Below are 17367 nucleotides of genomic sequence, written 5' to 3' on the forward strand. Positions count from 1 at the left end.
TAATAAGATTTATTAGTCTATATTCCTCTAATTAGTTTCGAATGATACTTCAGAAGCATATCATGAAAGTTTCAAGTATTTTTGTTTAGGCTTCAGAATTGAGTAGTGTCAGTGTATACCTTTAAAACTAATTTCTCAAAAAATCCAGTAGTGTACATAATGTTTTAAGTAAACATGAAGCATCTTACAAGTCTGTTTGTTATGTATATTGTGTTGGCAGGTACTGGTAAAACCACATTTATCAGAATGCTTGCTGGAAGACTTAAGCCTGATGAAGGAGGTACTGTTGCATCGTTGTGTTTTTACTCTTTCCCACATAGGAAACTTTGAAGATATGGGTAATTTTCAGTGTCTTCTTTATTTGCATTATTTTGCAGGAGAAGTACCAGTTCTCAATGTCAGTTATAAGCCACAGAAAATCAGTCCCAAATCAACTGTGAGTTATTATTCTGTTACTTGGTTATTAAAGGAAAGTTTATGCACACACACACACCTATAGCTTTAATCTTTCACTGTATCAAAATTCTTCTCCAAATTTCTGTGTTTTACCAAAAGTGGCTAAAGAAAGAATTAAGACATAAGTCGTTGATTCATTTCCACATAACACTAGCAAGAAAATAAAAGGCCACCTACAAGATGGGCAAATACATTTGCAAATCATTTATCTAATAATACTCGTATCCAGACTCATAATCCAGAATATACATAAAGAACTGTTACAACTCAGTTTAAAAACAGACAAAGGATTTGAATAGACTTTTTTTTTTTTTTTTTTTTTTAAAGTAGGCTCCACACCCAGCATGAAGCCAGTGCAGTCAATCCTAAAATCAATCCCTGAGCTGAGATCAATCCCTGAGCTGAGATCAAGAGTCAAATGCTTGGTGGGGCACCTGGGTGGCTCAGTCGGATGAGTGTCCGACTTCGGCTGAGGTCATGATCTCACGCTTCTTGGGTTCGAGCCCTGCATCAGGTTCTGTGCTGCCAGCTTAGAGCCTGGAGCCAGTTTCGGATCCTGTGTCTCCCTCCCTCTCTGCCCCTCCCTCACTCGCCCTCTGTCTCAAAAGTAAATAAACATTTAAAAAAAAAAAAGAGTTAAACGCTTGGGGCGCCCAGATGGCTCAGTTGGTTGAGCATCCAACTCTTGATTTCAGCTCAAGTCATTATCCCAGGGTCGTGGGATCGAGCCCCGTGTCAGCTCTGCACTGAGTATGGAACATGCTTAAGATTCTCTCTGTCTCTCTCTCCTCCTGTCCCTCTCTCTCTCAAAAAAAAAAAAAAAAAAAAAAGTCAACTGACTGAGCCACCCAAGCACCCCTGAATAGACATTTTTTCAAAGAAAATATTCAAATGGCTAAATAAGCACCTGAAAAGATGCTCAGTACCATTAGTCATTAGGGAAATGCAAATCAAAACTACAGTGAGATATTGCACACCCACTAGGATGACTTAAAAAGACAGTAACAAGTTTTGGTGAAGATGTGGAGAAATTGGAACCCCATACATTGCTGATGGGAATGTAAAATGGTAGAGCCACTTTAAAAAAAAAAACACCTGGCAGTTCTTAGGATTTTTTTGTTTGTTTTTAGTTCTTACGATTAAACATAGTTACATATGAACCAACATTTCCACTCCTAAATACATACCCAGGAGAAATGAAGACCTATCTCAACACAAAAATTTGCACACAAATGTATTCATAATAGCCAAAAAGTGGAAAACAACCACAATGTCCATCAATTGTAAATGGATAAACACAATGTGCTATATCCATGAAATTGAATGTTATTTGATCATAAAAAAAAAAATTGATAAATTTTAAAATATGAACCTTGAAAACAAAGTTAACCTTTTGTTCTGCAAGTATTGTAGTGAACTTCTTAACTATGGTATTTGCACTCAGGACCTCAGCCTTCACTTTGTTAGGCCTATTTGAGATTGCTTAGATTTACACTAAAAGTTTTATCATTGGGGGCACCTGGGTAGCTTAGTCCAACTCTTGATTTTGGCTCAGGTCATGTCTCACGGTTCGTGAGTTTGAGCCCCACGTTGGGCTCCACACTGACAATACAGAGCCTGCTTGGGATTCTCTCTCCCTTTCTCTCTGCCCCTCCCCTGCTCACACTCGCGCTCTCAAAAATAAATACTTAAAAAAATTTTTATCATTGGTACTTTGTATAAGCTTAGCTTTTAAGTTCTCAGACTCGGCCCTCTCCTAAAATAACAAGCACATGACATCTTTAGAAATCATCCCTATTATGCATTTTGTCTTATCTTGCTGATTGCCTAAGGGTACTTGATACCCACACTGACCTTGAGCATTATTCCTATTCTCAAATGATTTCTTAAACTTTTTAAACTTTTTCTTTTTTTTACTATTTATTTATTTAGAGATCAAGAGCAAGCAGGGGAGGGGCAAAGAGGGAGACAGAGAATCCAAAGCAGGCTCCGTGCTTTTAGCACCACAGGGCTGAAACCCTCGAACCGTGAGATCATAACCTGAGCCGAAAACCAAGAGTCAGACGTTTACCTGACTGGGACACCCAGGCGCCCTATCAAATGATTTCTTTCTTGAAACAGTCATTGTTTACTACTTCAAGATTTTAAGATTGTTTTTACTTGTTGGACATGATGGGTTTCTAATAATTTTAGGACACGCCATAGATGATGGAGAAGCATAATACTATCATATCTGTGGGTGGTAAATTGATATACTTTTGCTCTGGAGCTTAACTTGGTGAAGATACATAGAGGAGTTCTGTACTGAAAATTCCAATACTTTTTTCACTAAAAACAGGGAAGTGTTCGACAGTTACTACATGAAAAAATAAGAGATGCATACACTCATCCACAGTTTGTGACTGATGTGATGAAGCCTCTGCAAATTGAAAACATCATTGATCAAGAAGTATGTATTTTGATTCTTATTATGTTATTATTTTAAGCTTTGGGTGTCTCTGTGTGGTTTGCTAAACTTTTTTTCTCCAAATAGGTGCAGACGTTATCTGGTGGTGAACTGCAGCGAGTAGCTTTAGCTCTTTGTTTGGGCAAACCGGCTGATGTCTATTTAATTGATGAACCATCTGCATATTTGGATTCTGAGCAAAGATTGATGGCAGCTCGAGTTGTCAAACGGTAATGTCCTGCCACTAAGAGTATTACTTTTAGTTAATGTGCACTGGCATACAACAGTGCTTAATACACATTTGAATATTTGATCATGTAAAACTGGAAACATGTTCAAAATCATGTATTTTAGTTTCATACTCCATGCTAAGAAGACAGCCTTTGTTGTGGAACACGACTTCATTATGGCCACCTATCTAGCAGATCGAGTCATCGTCTTTGATGGTATTCCATCTAAGAACACAGTCGCAAACAGGTACAACTGTTTTCTGAAATATTCAAGCCTAATTATAAGTTCTGTTAGAAAAGTATTATTCAGAATTTTCCAAGAAGCTTATAAACATTAATCATACCATTTTAATTTTTAAAGAAGTAGCCAGAAATTCTAAGAATGATTCTGTGACTCCCAGGATTATTCATATTGAATACTGGATGGAAGTGTTCAGACTATATAGTTCAGTTTATTCCTGACCCTAGGGAATAAGCATGCAGAGCTCTGGTCTGCTCAGCTTTTCTTGAAAGTTAACTTTTGTCTGCTTCATTATTTGGATTTTCAAAACATACTAGGATTTTGATTTTGCAGGTAATTCCCTGAAAACCATAGATGTTTTTGCATACAGCAGTTAAGGAAACAAGGTTATATGATTTGCCCAACTTACACTGCTAGTGGTAATGCTCACAGTGGACCCCAAATATCTGGTATTGATCTGTAGCAGGGTCAAAATGATTTTACCTTTTCTCCTTTTTTTCTCTAATTTTTCCTTATTGGCCTGATTTAGAGCTCTTGTAATTTAGAGAAGTCTCACATTGAAATCAGTTTATGAGAAATGTCTTAGTGCTTAAAACCCTCTGTTAAGTTGAACCGTATGAAATTACTGACATTCAGCTATTTTTTACCTATAAAAAGAGCAATTTCGTGTGATTCCAATGTGTTCTCTGATTTTAGGGAAGAAAGGAGTTGCTATTTGAATAATTCATCCAAAAAATAAAAGTACTGAGCTTCTTCCCAGAATTTCTTTTCATTTTAATTTGTTCATCAATTGGGAATTCCATATTTCTTTGACAGGGCAATTTCATAGACTCTGTAAAGCTTACTTAAATAACCATCATCTGTATTTACAAAAAATGCTTATTAAAGTGTTTCACAAGTATGATGTAATTTAGTGTGATTTAAGAACTAATTTGGGTAAAAAAAAGATGAATGATGCATAGAAATGGAAAAAGGAGGTACAAGTAAAATCCCTTGTGCTGTACATACTCCCTCCAGTGCCAGATTTCTGATGTGAATTTTACCTTTTCTGTTAAATTTTCTTATCTCCTGTAAATGTCAGATTTGAAATTCTGTAATCTCCTAATTAATGATCTTTTGTTTTTCTATAGTAGTAACTTCCATCTTAAATGTTTCTTTTTCCAGATTAGAAACACAGGTCAAACTGGGTCTGTTTTGCACAGAATATTATAGCCAAACTAAGTACTCCAAGGAAAGACACTTCTGAACATAGAATTAATTTATAATATGCTATAATTATATACTATTATCCAGATATGATTAAGGAATTAAAACAGTGATGCTTAATATTAATACTCTCCAATCCCAAAAAGTAGTTAACTTTGGTGGGATGAATTTTAATCACAGTTGATCTTATTTTTCCTCTAGTCCTCAAACTCTTTTGGCTGGCATGAATAAGTTTTTGTCTCAGCTTGAAATTACATTCAGAAGAGATCCAAACAACTATAGGCCAAGAATAAACAAACTCAATTCAATTAAGGTATGTAGAAAAACTATCTTAAATCGTGGTTAATTTCTCATTATAAATCATTGAAAGGCATGTTTCAAATTGGAAGACTTTCATGAAAAAATTTTGTCATTTCATTAATTCTGATTCATATTTTTCTCATTTAATAGTCTGGTAGGCAGTAATTCTGATATAGTTGCTATTGCTACATGGACTCAGACCTGTTATCTCGACTTGTACCCACTGTTGTACTGCCTGTGTTGAGTTTACTTGCCTTTTTAATATCTTCAGAAAGATTACACTAATTCACTGTTGATAGAGTTTTTACAATTGAGCGGTTTCTCTTATCTATTTTTCAAGAGCACGAGAGCAACACCTGATTAAAATATTTTAAGAATCCAAGCAAACGTCTTCAATGAGCATAAAATTCTACACAATGGAAAAACATTTTGTCAGTTTAATTGGCAGCGTTTTTCATTGGTGTACATAAAATAATTGATTATGCTCCTTATAGTTGATGTAGACTATGAAACATGTTTTTTTTTAGAAGATAATAATTGGTCACTTGGGGAAAAAAAGCAAATGACCTCTAAAAAAGCGTTTCTGTGTTTTTAAATACCTCCTGCAGTGCCTGCTTAAAATGCTGCTTATGCCTCATGGCCCTCTAGCCCTTGTTTTTAATACTACCATTTACTAGATTTTATTATTTTCATATTTGTACTCTAGCTTTTCCACTAAAGTGTATGACCTCTTGGAAATCAGACACAAAGCCAACATATACATTCTGTATTCTTAAAGAGCTAACAGTGTCTTGATGCCTTTAGGCTTCATTGTGTATTTTGTTTGGTATGATTTATCTTACTCTCTAGCCAAGATAAGGAAATTACAATTACAGTTTTAAGCCAGTCTGTAAACTGAACTGGGAAAAAAATAGTTCTGTATGAGTTCTGTGTAATAGGCAGTTCTCAAACTAGACAATGTTACCTTTTGGACTGGGAGTTTAAAGTCAGAATGATAAAAATGGAATTCAAGAGTTCAGCTGGAAATAGTATTTTATAAAGCAGAATTTTACATGCATACGTAAGGCATGTTCTATGAAGAGGCTTTGCTTGAGGATGGACCAAGGGAAGTGTTCTGGTTGTAGGGATGATTAGCAGAAGTAGTAATCCTGCCTTTGATTTAGTGGACCCACAAATGTCCAGAAGCAGACAGTGCGTGCAGAGGAGGTTGTATAGACACTTGTAAACACTGCTAAACAAGACTGGGTGAAAGACTACCCCTACGTATAGGAGAATGGTGTTGATTTTTGTTGCTTCTGTTTTATTTTTTTAGGATGTAGAACAAAAGAAGAGTGGAAACTACTTTTTCTTGGATGACTAGACTGAATCTGAGAATGTTGAGAAGCCATTTCTTAAACATTTATTGGGAATTTTGTCATATAAAACTTGAATCAGGTTTTTAATGCCCCACATACTCTGGAGCTTGAAGTATAATTTACTTAATGTAACATCAAAAGCCAGTTGTGTTGTAAATTAGTACGAACACAGAAAATGCCACTTTTCTGTTCTTGATAAGGCCCTTTTTGTATATAACATTCTAAAATGAAGACATTTCAAGCTATACAAATTACCTCCCAAGTTTTCATGATGTATGGGAAGATTTCAGTAGGTGTTATCATATTCGTGTACCAAATGCTGACCAGTGTTGCTCCCTTTTAAAAATCTTGAAAAAGCTTTCCGTACTTCTAGTTTGCCAAATATGCCAGTATAACGAAACTGCCCTTATTTTAAAAGCCGGTCGAAGACTCCACTAATGAAATTTGATAAATAAACATCAGGATTATATTTGTTACTTGTTTTCAGTCTTTGCACTATGTTATCAGTGTGTTTAGACTTTCAAAGTAAAATTACTACAAAACCCCACTGTTGGAAAATGGCCATGTTCCCAACTTAGCATTGTTTACGACGTTGTTTTCGGTGTGTTTTAGTGTCAAAAATCATTTCCACACACCACCCCCATCCCAGAAAAAAATCCTAACTTTCCTCTGAATTACTCAGTTTCAGCATTCCATAAGATTCTATAATTCTCTCAAGTAATGTCATTCTTTAGACATTTGTGTAATCATTGATCAAAATTTAGGAAAAGCATTTTAAAGAATATTTGCTTCCTTCAAAATATTTAGAGTTGATGCCTAAGCATCTGTGTAATTAAACTTCCACAGGTTTCTGATGGGCAGCCAAGGACAACATTACAGGCGACATTAATGCAAACGAGTCCCCAGATAGCATTGTAAAATATCTCTTGGTACCAAATATACTCATCTCCACGTTTGGATCTAGAGGACATTATCTACATCTGTTTGACTTTGGAGTTTTGGATAGTATGTAGCAAGAGCTCTAAAAACTTACTGCATCTCAAGTTCCTGAGTTTGAACAGTGGGATGTGGTGTGAAACCACTCTCAATTACACTTCTAGTGCACTGAACTGGAACTTATACTACAGGTGAGGAAAAGAGTTTACTGAAATGAATTAATGGGGCAGGTAAAAGAGGAAAATTAGAAATTACTGAACAAACTTTTAGAGCTCCTTAAAACCATAGAAGCGTTAATTAACATGCAGGCAATAGAGAATGTGACTTAACTGGTCCCCTTTAGGCCTTTTAAAAATTTATGAGTAATCCATAAATGTTTGTTGTGAAAAATTCAAACCTACTGAAATACATGTTAATAAAATGTCCTCTCCTCACATTACCCTCCCAGAGGTTACCAGTGTTTGCATTTAATAATATATATCCTTTTATGCTTTTTCTGTGCACTTAGCTAAGTGTGAATATGTAAAGGGTTTGTTTTGTACATAAATGGGATTATACTAAAATAAGTAGTGCCTATTTTTAAGGATAGGTTAAATTTGTGAATGATTATTTCAAGTATATTGAATAAAATAAGACAAAAGCTGTTTTTACTTACTGATTCCGTATTCTGTCCTAAAGAAAACACTTGTGATAAAATAAGCACAGTTCTTTCTACGTATTGCTGACAACAGAATATGTATTAACTGTAATATTGTTTGTGTAAATGAAATTTTTAAAATACGGATTTAGATGTTAAACTTTTATATAGCAATAGAAAAGATCTTACAGTTGCTAGCAAAAGTTTTTCTATAAAAACCAACTCAAATACACTACCAATGCAGATGTTAGCTATTAAATTTGGAAAGATTGCTATGTCCTGATTGGAAAATCTCTCTAAATGGTGCAACAGTTCATAAATACACCATTTATTGAAAATATATAAAAAAATACCAAAAGGATACTCAAGACAGTAAGCCTTTGGGAATGCGAACTTGGCTAAAGAACAGGCAAAGGAAAGGGGATATATACACATATGGCCATTACCTTTTGAACTTCATATACTGTATCAACTGTTTAGAGATCATTTAAGTTTTTAAACCTTCAATAAAGAGAGAATCTGTATTCAACCAGTGTACAGCAGTATTAACAAAAGCAGTGTATTTATGCAATTTAGGTTTACCTGATATTAGACCATAGCATCTTGAAGCCCAGTCCCGAATCTCTTGCTTATAATTGCATAGTTTGACATCTGGCATGTAGTTTGCCTTCTACATCGTGGCCAGAGATAACTCAGTTTATAATTTCATCCATATCCATTAACATTTAGATACATTTATGTCAAGCTCACAACCCAGTGTTTGGCGAATGCACACTCTGGTTCAGAAGAGAAACCATTCTGGGTTGCAGAGTCAGGGCTAAGTGAAGGAGGTAGCTCCCAGAAAAAGTAACATCTACAATAACAAATGATAAATAATCTAATGCGAAGCAGAATAAATGTGAGGTGAGACAGAAATGAGCATGGGCATGAAGAAATGAGAGGAAAGGATGAATACAGGCAGGTTTAGTGGATTCTCATCGCCTTCATAACAGGTTTTTACGTGCTCGTTAGGGATTGAGGAGATAAAGCAAATACCAGTTAAGGCAGCAGCTAGAATTACCAAGATAGCAGTTCTTCAACAGCTTTTAGTTTTTATTCTGTCGTCTTTCAGTATTTTTGAACCACTTAGATCCTGTCCACTTAACTGTTTCTGCTACCTCTTACTCTTGATGGGATTATTTCCTTGCCTTTTGGTTAATGATGTTGTGGTATTTTATCTGTGAAAATCCCAAGGTTTAGTGCGCTAAACACTCCCCTTTTCCTTCCCAACCTTGTACTCACCAGCACCTCCTTCCTTGCAGTTTCATAGGGTAGTATGACAGTGCGTCATAAATGAGCAAAGACAATCATGACAAGTCCTTCTTCATTTTCCTAGTCTCTCTTAGAGCTAGGCATGGCCATGTTGACCCAGTTCTAGCCAGTAAGTTCAAAGTAGAAGTCTCTTGGAGTGTTTCTGGAAGCCCTCTTGACTTCTTGAGAAAAGGAGATACATATCTGGTAATACTTCTTGTGGATTTGTCACCATAAAGTGGCACAGGGAAATGCCAAGAAAGCCACAAGGATGCTAGTCTTCACATTAAAACTGTACAACTGCCACCTACCACTTCCCTCGAGATTTCTCATGAAAGGGAAATAAAACTTTAAGCAGTTAAGTCCAAACAACCTTCCTGTTAAAGTAACTTTGCCTCCTTGGCTGAGTAAGGTCTGTCTCATGGAAGGCTCTGCATTCATTTCTGGCTAGGCGACCCACATATATTACCAGCTAGAAACTACTTTTCATCTTAGCTTGCCAACACATTCTGTGTTTGGGGCTTTTAGGCTTATCTTACTTTAGGATTGCCTTTTTTGCTGGGGTGCTCCTGGCTTTAATGCAAATGTTAGTTCCAGTTCCCAACCCTGCACGTGCCCCAGTCTCTCCCGTATCTACACAGTTCACAGCTAATGAAACTGTCAGCCACGTCCATCCATCCCTTTTCAAGGAATGCAGGCTTAGTGTCACTTTATGTCCATACCTTGGGTTTCTGGCCTCCACTTTTGGCCCCTACTTTGTGAATATACCCTATATAATTCTATATACCCTATAAAAGTATACATAATTCAAATACTTTTAACTAACTTCTGGTCTAGGAAGTAATACACAGGAAACATTCAACAGGCTACATAGTCATAGTAACAGGTACATACACAGGTAGGTACATACATACAGCAGTTAGTCTGGTTTTCTACTCCATCTGAAGTTGGTTAGCCTAAAGCCAAGGTTTTCATTTAAAAGAAAAAAATTAGTACCCAGAATTTTTATTGTGAACAGTTAAGTAAAATATTCAAAGAGATAGGAGGCCATGAGAATCACACTGTTCATCTTCTGTATTTGCATCTTTTGATCTCAATTTTTTTTCTGAATGTGGAAACTGAAATCTAGTTACAGAAATATTACGTACATAAAAAGGATGGACTCTGAAGCTCCAACTTCTCTAATGAACAATCTAAAAGCCTCTTAACATGTTTACAACCAGTGTCTGTAGCTTTACACTTGAAGAGCTTATAAATTTAAGGCTTAGGAAAGGAAGCTGTTTACTTCTTTTGTAGTTTACTTTCTCATACTATTCCCCAAACATGGACCCAACAGCCAAATTAAGCAAAAATACAACAAAATACTCAAAAGTGAAAAGTCCTTTTAATTATAGACAACTTAAGAGAAACTGTATAGAACACTTCTGGTCACCCGCTGCCACCTTTTTATCCATCCACTTCAAGTGACCAAATTCAGAAAGTGCCCCACCCAACACCGAGTAACACCCTTCTCGCTTTCCTCATGCTCCAGCATGAGGAAAGTCTATGGCACTCACTCGGCTAACAGATAAATGCTTCCCTTTGTTTCTCCTTCTCTCCCTCCATTCCAAGGACTCACCTGCCTGGGCAATCCCAAGGTCAGGCCTACATGCCTAACCAACTTATCCTTCCCAGCTTGCTGCCCCTGTTCCCAGCTCACCTTTCCACCAAACACCTGTTACTGAAAGAAGCTTTTGTTTCAGGCTCTCCTTCCTGGGAAAGCCATTCTTTAGACAAAGTCCATATAGTGAGTAGGTTAAACAAATACTAAGAAATTTGGGGTTTCAGAGTGTTTATGTACACCCGCTGGGTCTTAATTTTTTTTCATGTTTTTATTTACTTTTGAGAGAGAGAGGGAGAGATAGAATCCCAAGCAGGCTCCACACTGTCAGCGCAGAGCCTGATGCAAGGCTTGAACCCATGAACCGGTGAGACCATGACCTGAGCTGGAATCAAGTTGGATGCAAAACCAACTGAGCCATCCAGGTACCCTGTTTTCAAATAAAACTTTCAAATAGTTTTATCTTTCTTCATTAGACAAATATTACAGGCACACCTCAGTAATACTGTGGGTCCAAGTGAGTGAAAGAGGGTTTTTGTTTTTGTTTTTGGTTTCCCAGTACCTGTAACTGTTTACACCATAGTCTATTAAAGCATGCAATAGCATTATGTCTAAAAACCATGTACATAACTTTAAAACATTTTATTGCTAAAAGTTGCTAACCATCATGAGCTTACACCAAATCATAATCACTGATCAGATCACAGACCACTATGACAAATAAAATGAAAAAGTTTGAAATATTGAGAATTATCAAAACGTGACAGAGTGATCAAGTGTTAGAAAAACAGCACCAACAGACTTGCTCAATGCAAGGTTGCCACAAACCTCTTACCTATAAAAAACACAGTATCTGCGAAGCACAATAAAATGAAGTGCAGTAAAACAAGGTATGCCTGTATTGAATACTAACTTTAAAATAACCCATTTAATCTGTAAAGTATCTTAGTCTACACATCTCATTTCATTTAATGAATGCTGGAAAAAATGACAGAGCACTAGTTATAAAACCACTCAGAGCTAGGTACAAATGCAAATTCTACCACTTATTAGCTGCATGACTTTAGTCAAATTAAATTAGTTGGCCTATTTTTTAAAATTTCAGTTTTGTTATATATATTAAGTAGGGAAAACAACAGTACCTACCCCACAGATTATAAATCCCACGTGGTTTTTGGTTTCACATACTAGAATTATCTTCTGACTGGATAAAAAGCATGGAAACCATCTCTTATTTTTAGATGTTTACTAAAATTCCTCTTAAGATTTATACGCTATATTACTTGGTTTACCCTGGAACCAAAGAATCACAAGCACAATCAAGAGACAAAATTTAATATATGCACACAGTTTTATATATAATGCAGCATCACACCATGTAGGGCATTTACTCTTATTTTATACATTCAGATATGTTTGAAACACTTCTTAAGGCTACAAAACAGAACATAGAAAAATAAACAGGAATATATCCAACACTTACAAAAAGTGATATGATAAAGAATATAAAGTACTATTTTCCTTTCAACACTTCAAAAGATATGTATATATACTTTTTTTTTTTTACAAGTAACATCACAAATGATCACATCTTCACATGCTTTTAAGTATTATTTGTACTCAGTGTAAGGCTATTATCATTTTTCATACATAAATTTTCTTCTAGCTCTGTAACAATGCAATTTTTAATCCATTCAAGTAAACTCAACCCCAAAGTTGCTGTTTCCCAGCATTAAGACATGCACCCACCCCTCTTCTAAGATTTTCTAAAACTTGTATTTCAGGGGGGAAGAAAAATTCCCATTTAGTGGGAAATCCCAATTAGCGGGAAAGTAAATGGCTGACACTAGTAGCAAAACCTTAGTTCTTTGAAAATGACATATTGGAACTGAGCCATTACTAAGATTTTAAACAAAAACATAATAGTATTTAGACATTAAATAGGAAGCAAAATACAGTAAACAGAAATCGTGTAGCCAAATATGCATTCTCTTCAGCTACACTAAAATGGACCTTGCTTAGTACCCATAAGTGAAAGACTAAGGTTACCTCATCTAAAACCAAAGGTAAAATAAATGAGGCATAAATAAATATTGCTAGTTTCTAGGATGGCTGAATGTTTTCTAAACCAGAAATGGTCAGAAAGGAACTTTATTGCACCAAGTCAATCATTAGCAAGTTTGCAGTTCACAGGCATTTTAATTCAACCTTGAGTCACAAAGGAAACACACTGCAAGAATATACATAGTTTGCATCAAATAAGCTGTTGTCAGCATCGTGGTTTGGGAAGACCTACTCCTGCCAGGTCAAGGCAGGTTCTGAGCTTAGGTCAGCCATGAAAATGAACATATGGGTTACCAGGAAACAAGACAAGGACTGCACAGATGCTGGCATCATGCTGCCACCGACTGCGTGGAACAAGAGCCAAAGATGTATCTGAGAGGAAACGAGGAAACGACTGGAAGAGAAATATACATGACGCTAAAAGGAAAGGGACAGGAATCAAGTTCAGCAAAAGCAACTAACTAAAATGAACAGGTGAGCTTTGGTCATTCTAAACATCTGTTCTTCAAAATGTGTATAATCGTAATATGGTGAAGTTCCATAATTTCTAACTCAAAATACAAATGATTCTCACTTCTAAGCTTTTGTTTTTCTCTTATACAGGAACGTTGTATCTCATAGCAACATACCTTATGACTCAGTTAAAATGAAGGAGGACAAAAGCTTGCTTGGCCCTAATTTGAGCGCAGTATAAGGCAAAATCCCCTGCACTAATACATTTAAAACAAAACTAAAGGGAAAATAAAAACTGACCTTCATGCAAAGACTAGTAATTTTAAAACTATCAAAAGTCAGAATCCTTTTAGTCCGGAGGTCACTGAGTAAAGTACAATCTGCTACTAAAGTTCTCGTTCAGCACTGTTTCCGTCATGTCCTGGAGTTAAGATATGGGAAACAGGAAGCAAATCAGTGTTTCCTGCAAGAACTATATATTCTGTTAACTGAGGTAAGACACAGGGATAGTAAAAACATGAATGATATTCTTTCCTATCCAATTTTGAGACGTGTCCAGAAGAAATCGATCAAATCTCAGTCAGAAGATCAAAGACACTGGGAAGAGCAATTTCTTTTGGACTCCTGAGATCAAACGTCTTTGAACATTAAAATCTAGTCATTATAATCTAAATGTGTTTTCATAACAATTATCAGGTAAGCTAATATGACATAAAAAATGAGCTGAAAGTGGAGGACCCTATAATCTGATTCCATAACTGTTTCTGTTAACTAAGATAAAAATGGCTTCAGCAGTACTTTCCCCAATTGTTCTAGCTTAGAAGATGACAACAGAAATTCCTTTCAACAAGTTCTCTCAAATTTTTTTTCTTTTCCACAAGACCATCCATCTTTACAAATTTCTACCTAGCACCATCATAATAAAATGTTATCTTCCAAAGTGCTCTCTAAAATCCTATGTCACAAAACATCTAAATACTAATCACTACTCAAATCAGCAGTTACACAGACATTAGGTAATTAAAACAACACAGAGGTAAATAGCCATTATTACAGTACAGTGGAGATTCAACTGAGCCTAGCTGGCATCCAAACATTCCTGTGGGTAATTGAAGAACCCAGAGAACTCATCTGCTTCAGTTTGTCAAATTCAAGTGAATTGTATTTGCTTTTAAAAGTAATTTGCCGTTTAAAAAAAAAATCTATTTTTGGCTAGGTATATTACACATGGCATGCAAAGGGAAATTACTACATCATTTGCATAGCACTCAAACTTCCTGACCAAAAGAAAACATAAACACAGATGCATGAATACTGTGTTGATTCAGAGTTAAATCTCCAACTGAGAAGAGAGTGCAACATGCAAAGGGAATTTCCATAAATACTGCAAAGACCAAAAAGAAGCAGGATCAGAAGAGAGATGTTACAGAAGGGGTAATAAGCTATACAATGCAAAGCAACCATTTTCTAGCAGCATCCTCTAGAAAAGAACTAGAAATCACAATCATCCTTATTTTGTACAATAGTCCCAGGCATGTGACAAGTAGAACATGCAAATGTAAAGTGATACACATAACCAATGGTGCAAAGAGAAAAACAAAACACAGTAACTCCATAGAAACCTGTCAAGCTAAAAATTTTTTAACATTTCTTCTCACAAAATATTTAAATCTGTCAGTGCATTAGTGTTAAAGTGGCATTAAAAAACTTCTGCAGTTTTAACAGATGCAGATTATTTTCAAAATGCATAGCATCTACATTTCTTTCAAGTAGGCACCATGATATTTACACCAGTGCTAGGAATTCTTGGTGGAAACAGCCATTTCATTAGATTTCCTATTATTTCTTAAACATCTGTCTTGTATGCGATCTCAAGTTCAACAAATACTCACCAAAATTCAAAAATATACCCTATGAATATTAAAAGAACTATATACAACATTTCTAAGACACAGGTTAATAGGCTGCCTTATGTGTAATATTAAAGAGAAGACATTATTCAAGTTTGACAGATATTGAGATGAAAGGCCTTTGGGTTGGAAGCATTTCAAAAGACAACAGTGTTTTAGGCTAAGAATCATTTGAGCCCAGTTTATGACTAAGGCATTGCATAATAAAATATACATTTCTATTTGGTGCTATGTTATGTTTTGGAATCTATAGTGTGTCAAATGGTATATTTTTCTTGTCACTTTAGTAAACACTATAAAGCACACATTTCCAACATCTGAAATTAAACTTATGTAAGGAAAAAAACCAAACACTAAATCTAAGTTTTATATTAAGCTGTTTATAAAAAATACTTTAACAAACTTATTTTCTACTTTTTATGGGGGCAGCTACCTGATAAACAGATTTTGAACAAAGAAAAATGGCAATGCCAGGAATTCACCTGCCCCTTGAACGCATATCCAAAATCTCTTGTCCAGGATGGGAGTGAGGGTGAAGGGGTAGGGGAGGAGATAGTTCCAATGTGGGTTTTTATTTAATGATTTTGTTAAAGCCTTCAGAAACATTCCACCTAAGAAGAGGTTTCTGCTCTAAAATACCACAGCAGCGACTGTCAAGTGTTTTGTCCCCGATGGCCATCTCCCATCCCAGACCTCCTCCTATCCCCCCGATAAGGCCGTCCTCGGACATTTCGATGGTACTGATAACCTTCATCTCGGCTTCTGCTTGGCTGCCCCTTCCAGGACTCCTCACCTCGCGCATGTTGATAACCTCCTCTACCAGAAGAGCCCCAATCACTTTTGTACTTCCTGCCTCCATAAGTCTGATTATAAAACTGCTTGGATCTACCACTTCTCAGAATATTAGATACTTCGTTTTCATCTTCTGAACTCTCTTCTTTTGGTCTTTGCACTCTGCTAGCCACAGAGTTGGCCCCACTGACCACATCAGCAGCAATCTTAGGATCTTTCACTTTTTCTGACTTCTCCTTCAGACTTGGAATGGTCCTCTTAGGCTCAAGCTCAACAGGCACAGTTTCTCTCTCTCGGTTTAGAATCTGAGTGGGAAGATGAGCCTTTTCCTCTGCTACAGGAGGGATGGTAGCCGATGCCAGATCTGCCTTAGGTGTCTGGGATGACTGCTCCGCTCGGCCCTCACGCTTACTCATACTAGCTTCAGGGAGAGAATGTGTGCCTTCGCCTCTAGCCTCCCGAAACTCATCCACTGCTGAAACTGAACCACATTCTTTAGACAGATCCAGATTTTCCAGGGGGAGATCCAATTCTTTCTCATCAGAGGGCAGAACAATATTCTGCCGCATTACTGGATTTTCTATAAATCCCTGAAAAGGGTATCCATACCAAACATGAGGAAAGAAAGGAGGTGCAATAGGAACTGGGCCTAAGAATGGACTAGGTCCAAAGGACGGTTGTGGGAACATATTCTTGCCACTTAGTGACTCTTCATATTCAGCATGAAGAAGCTGCCCAGAGTTTTCAGATTCAAGATCAGGCTGGTAAGACAGCTGTCCGTGACCTTCAGACACCTGAGATGGAGGGATGACCAGAGGTGAAGAAAATGTTGGTGGTCCAATCTCTGCCTGTGGCATCTGACCATTAACACTGGCCTCAGTCTGCATAGGAAAGTGTGCATCGGTACAGGTACAATCACTTTCATTCTGAGCAGAAGGAGCTTCCTGGAACCAAGGATTTGGAGGATACACAGGGACAGAGACCTTTGGGTACATCCTGCAGGCTGCCAGGTAGGCCTGGTGCAGAGGGTACAGGTAAGAATGTGGGGCCCACATAGGACAACTATACGCCTAAAAGAGACAAAAACAGTAACATAAACAAAAAGGGGAAAAGAAGTTTAGAGTGAGTGCATCAAATGTCTCGTGCCTACCAAGACCATATAATCACTGTGATACGGAACATGAAAAGGAATTACAAAATTCAATCACTGCTCTAAGATTCCATTCTTTATTCCTATCTAGAAATGAACCCAAACTCCTGGTACTGAGGTGACAGGAGACAATGTAATGAACTCACCCACAGATTATCATAATCATTAATTCCATCCTTTGGATATAACTACATCCCAGATCTGTAACTAGATCCCAGAAACAACCACCATTAAGCACTTGAGCTGCCATCTTTGAATAGCTCAATCGCTGGTTGTTTAGCTTGACCTGCATTTGTATTCT

General features: G+C 36.7%; 2 protein-coding genes across 2 annotated transcripts in view; one reads left to right on the plus strand and one right to left on the minus strand.

Moving 5' to 3' along the window:
• Positions 1-7820, plus strand: part of ABCE1 (ATP binding cassette subfamily E member 1) — a 31217-nt gene extending 23397 nt beyond the window's left edge. Inside the window, exons 12-18 of the mRNA XM_047091143.1 lie at positions 221-280; positions 378-436; positions 2795-2905; positions 2990-3132; positions 3257-3379; positions 4781-4892; positions 6192-7820. Of these exons, the coding sequence (XP_046947099.1) occupies positions 221-280; positions 378-436; positions 2795-2905; positions 2990-3132; positions 3257-3379; positions 4781-4892; positions 6192-6239 (656 nt within the window). The 3' untranslated portion in view covers positions 6240-7820. The remainder of the gene's footprint in view (positions 1-220; positions 281-377; positions 437-2794; positions 2906-2989; positions 3133-3256; positions 3380-4780; positions 4893-6191) is intronic.
• A 4196-nt stretch (positions 7821-12016) lies between these two features.
• The window catches only part of OTUD4 (OTU deubiquitinase 4), a 46664-nt gene continuing 41313 nt past the window's right edge, over positions 12017-17367 (minus strand). The window contains exon 21 of the mRNA XM_047090958.1: positions 12017-16986. Coding sequence (XP_046946914.1) covers positions 15778-16986 — 1209 coding nt within the window. The 3' untranslated portion in view covers positions 12017-15777. The remainder of the gene's footprint in view (positions 16987-17367) is intronic.

The sequence above is a fragment of the Lynx rufus genome, unplaced genomic scaffold (assembly GCF_022079265.1).
Source record: "Lynx rufus isolate CCGP_SWC_20201006 ecotype Redwood Valley unplaced genomic scaffold, mLynRuf1.p SCAF_3, whole genome shotgun sequence".
NCBI classification, from domain to species: Eukaryota; Metazoa; Chordata; class Mammalia; order Carnivora; family Felidae; genus Lynx; species Lynx rufus.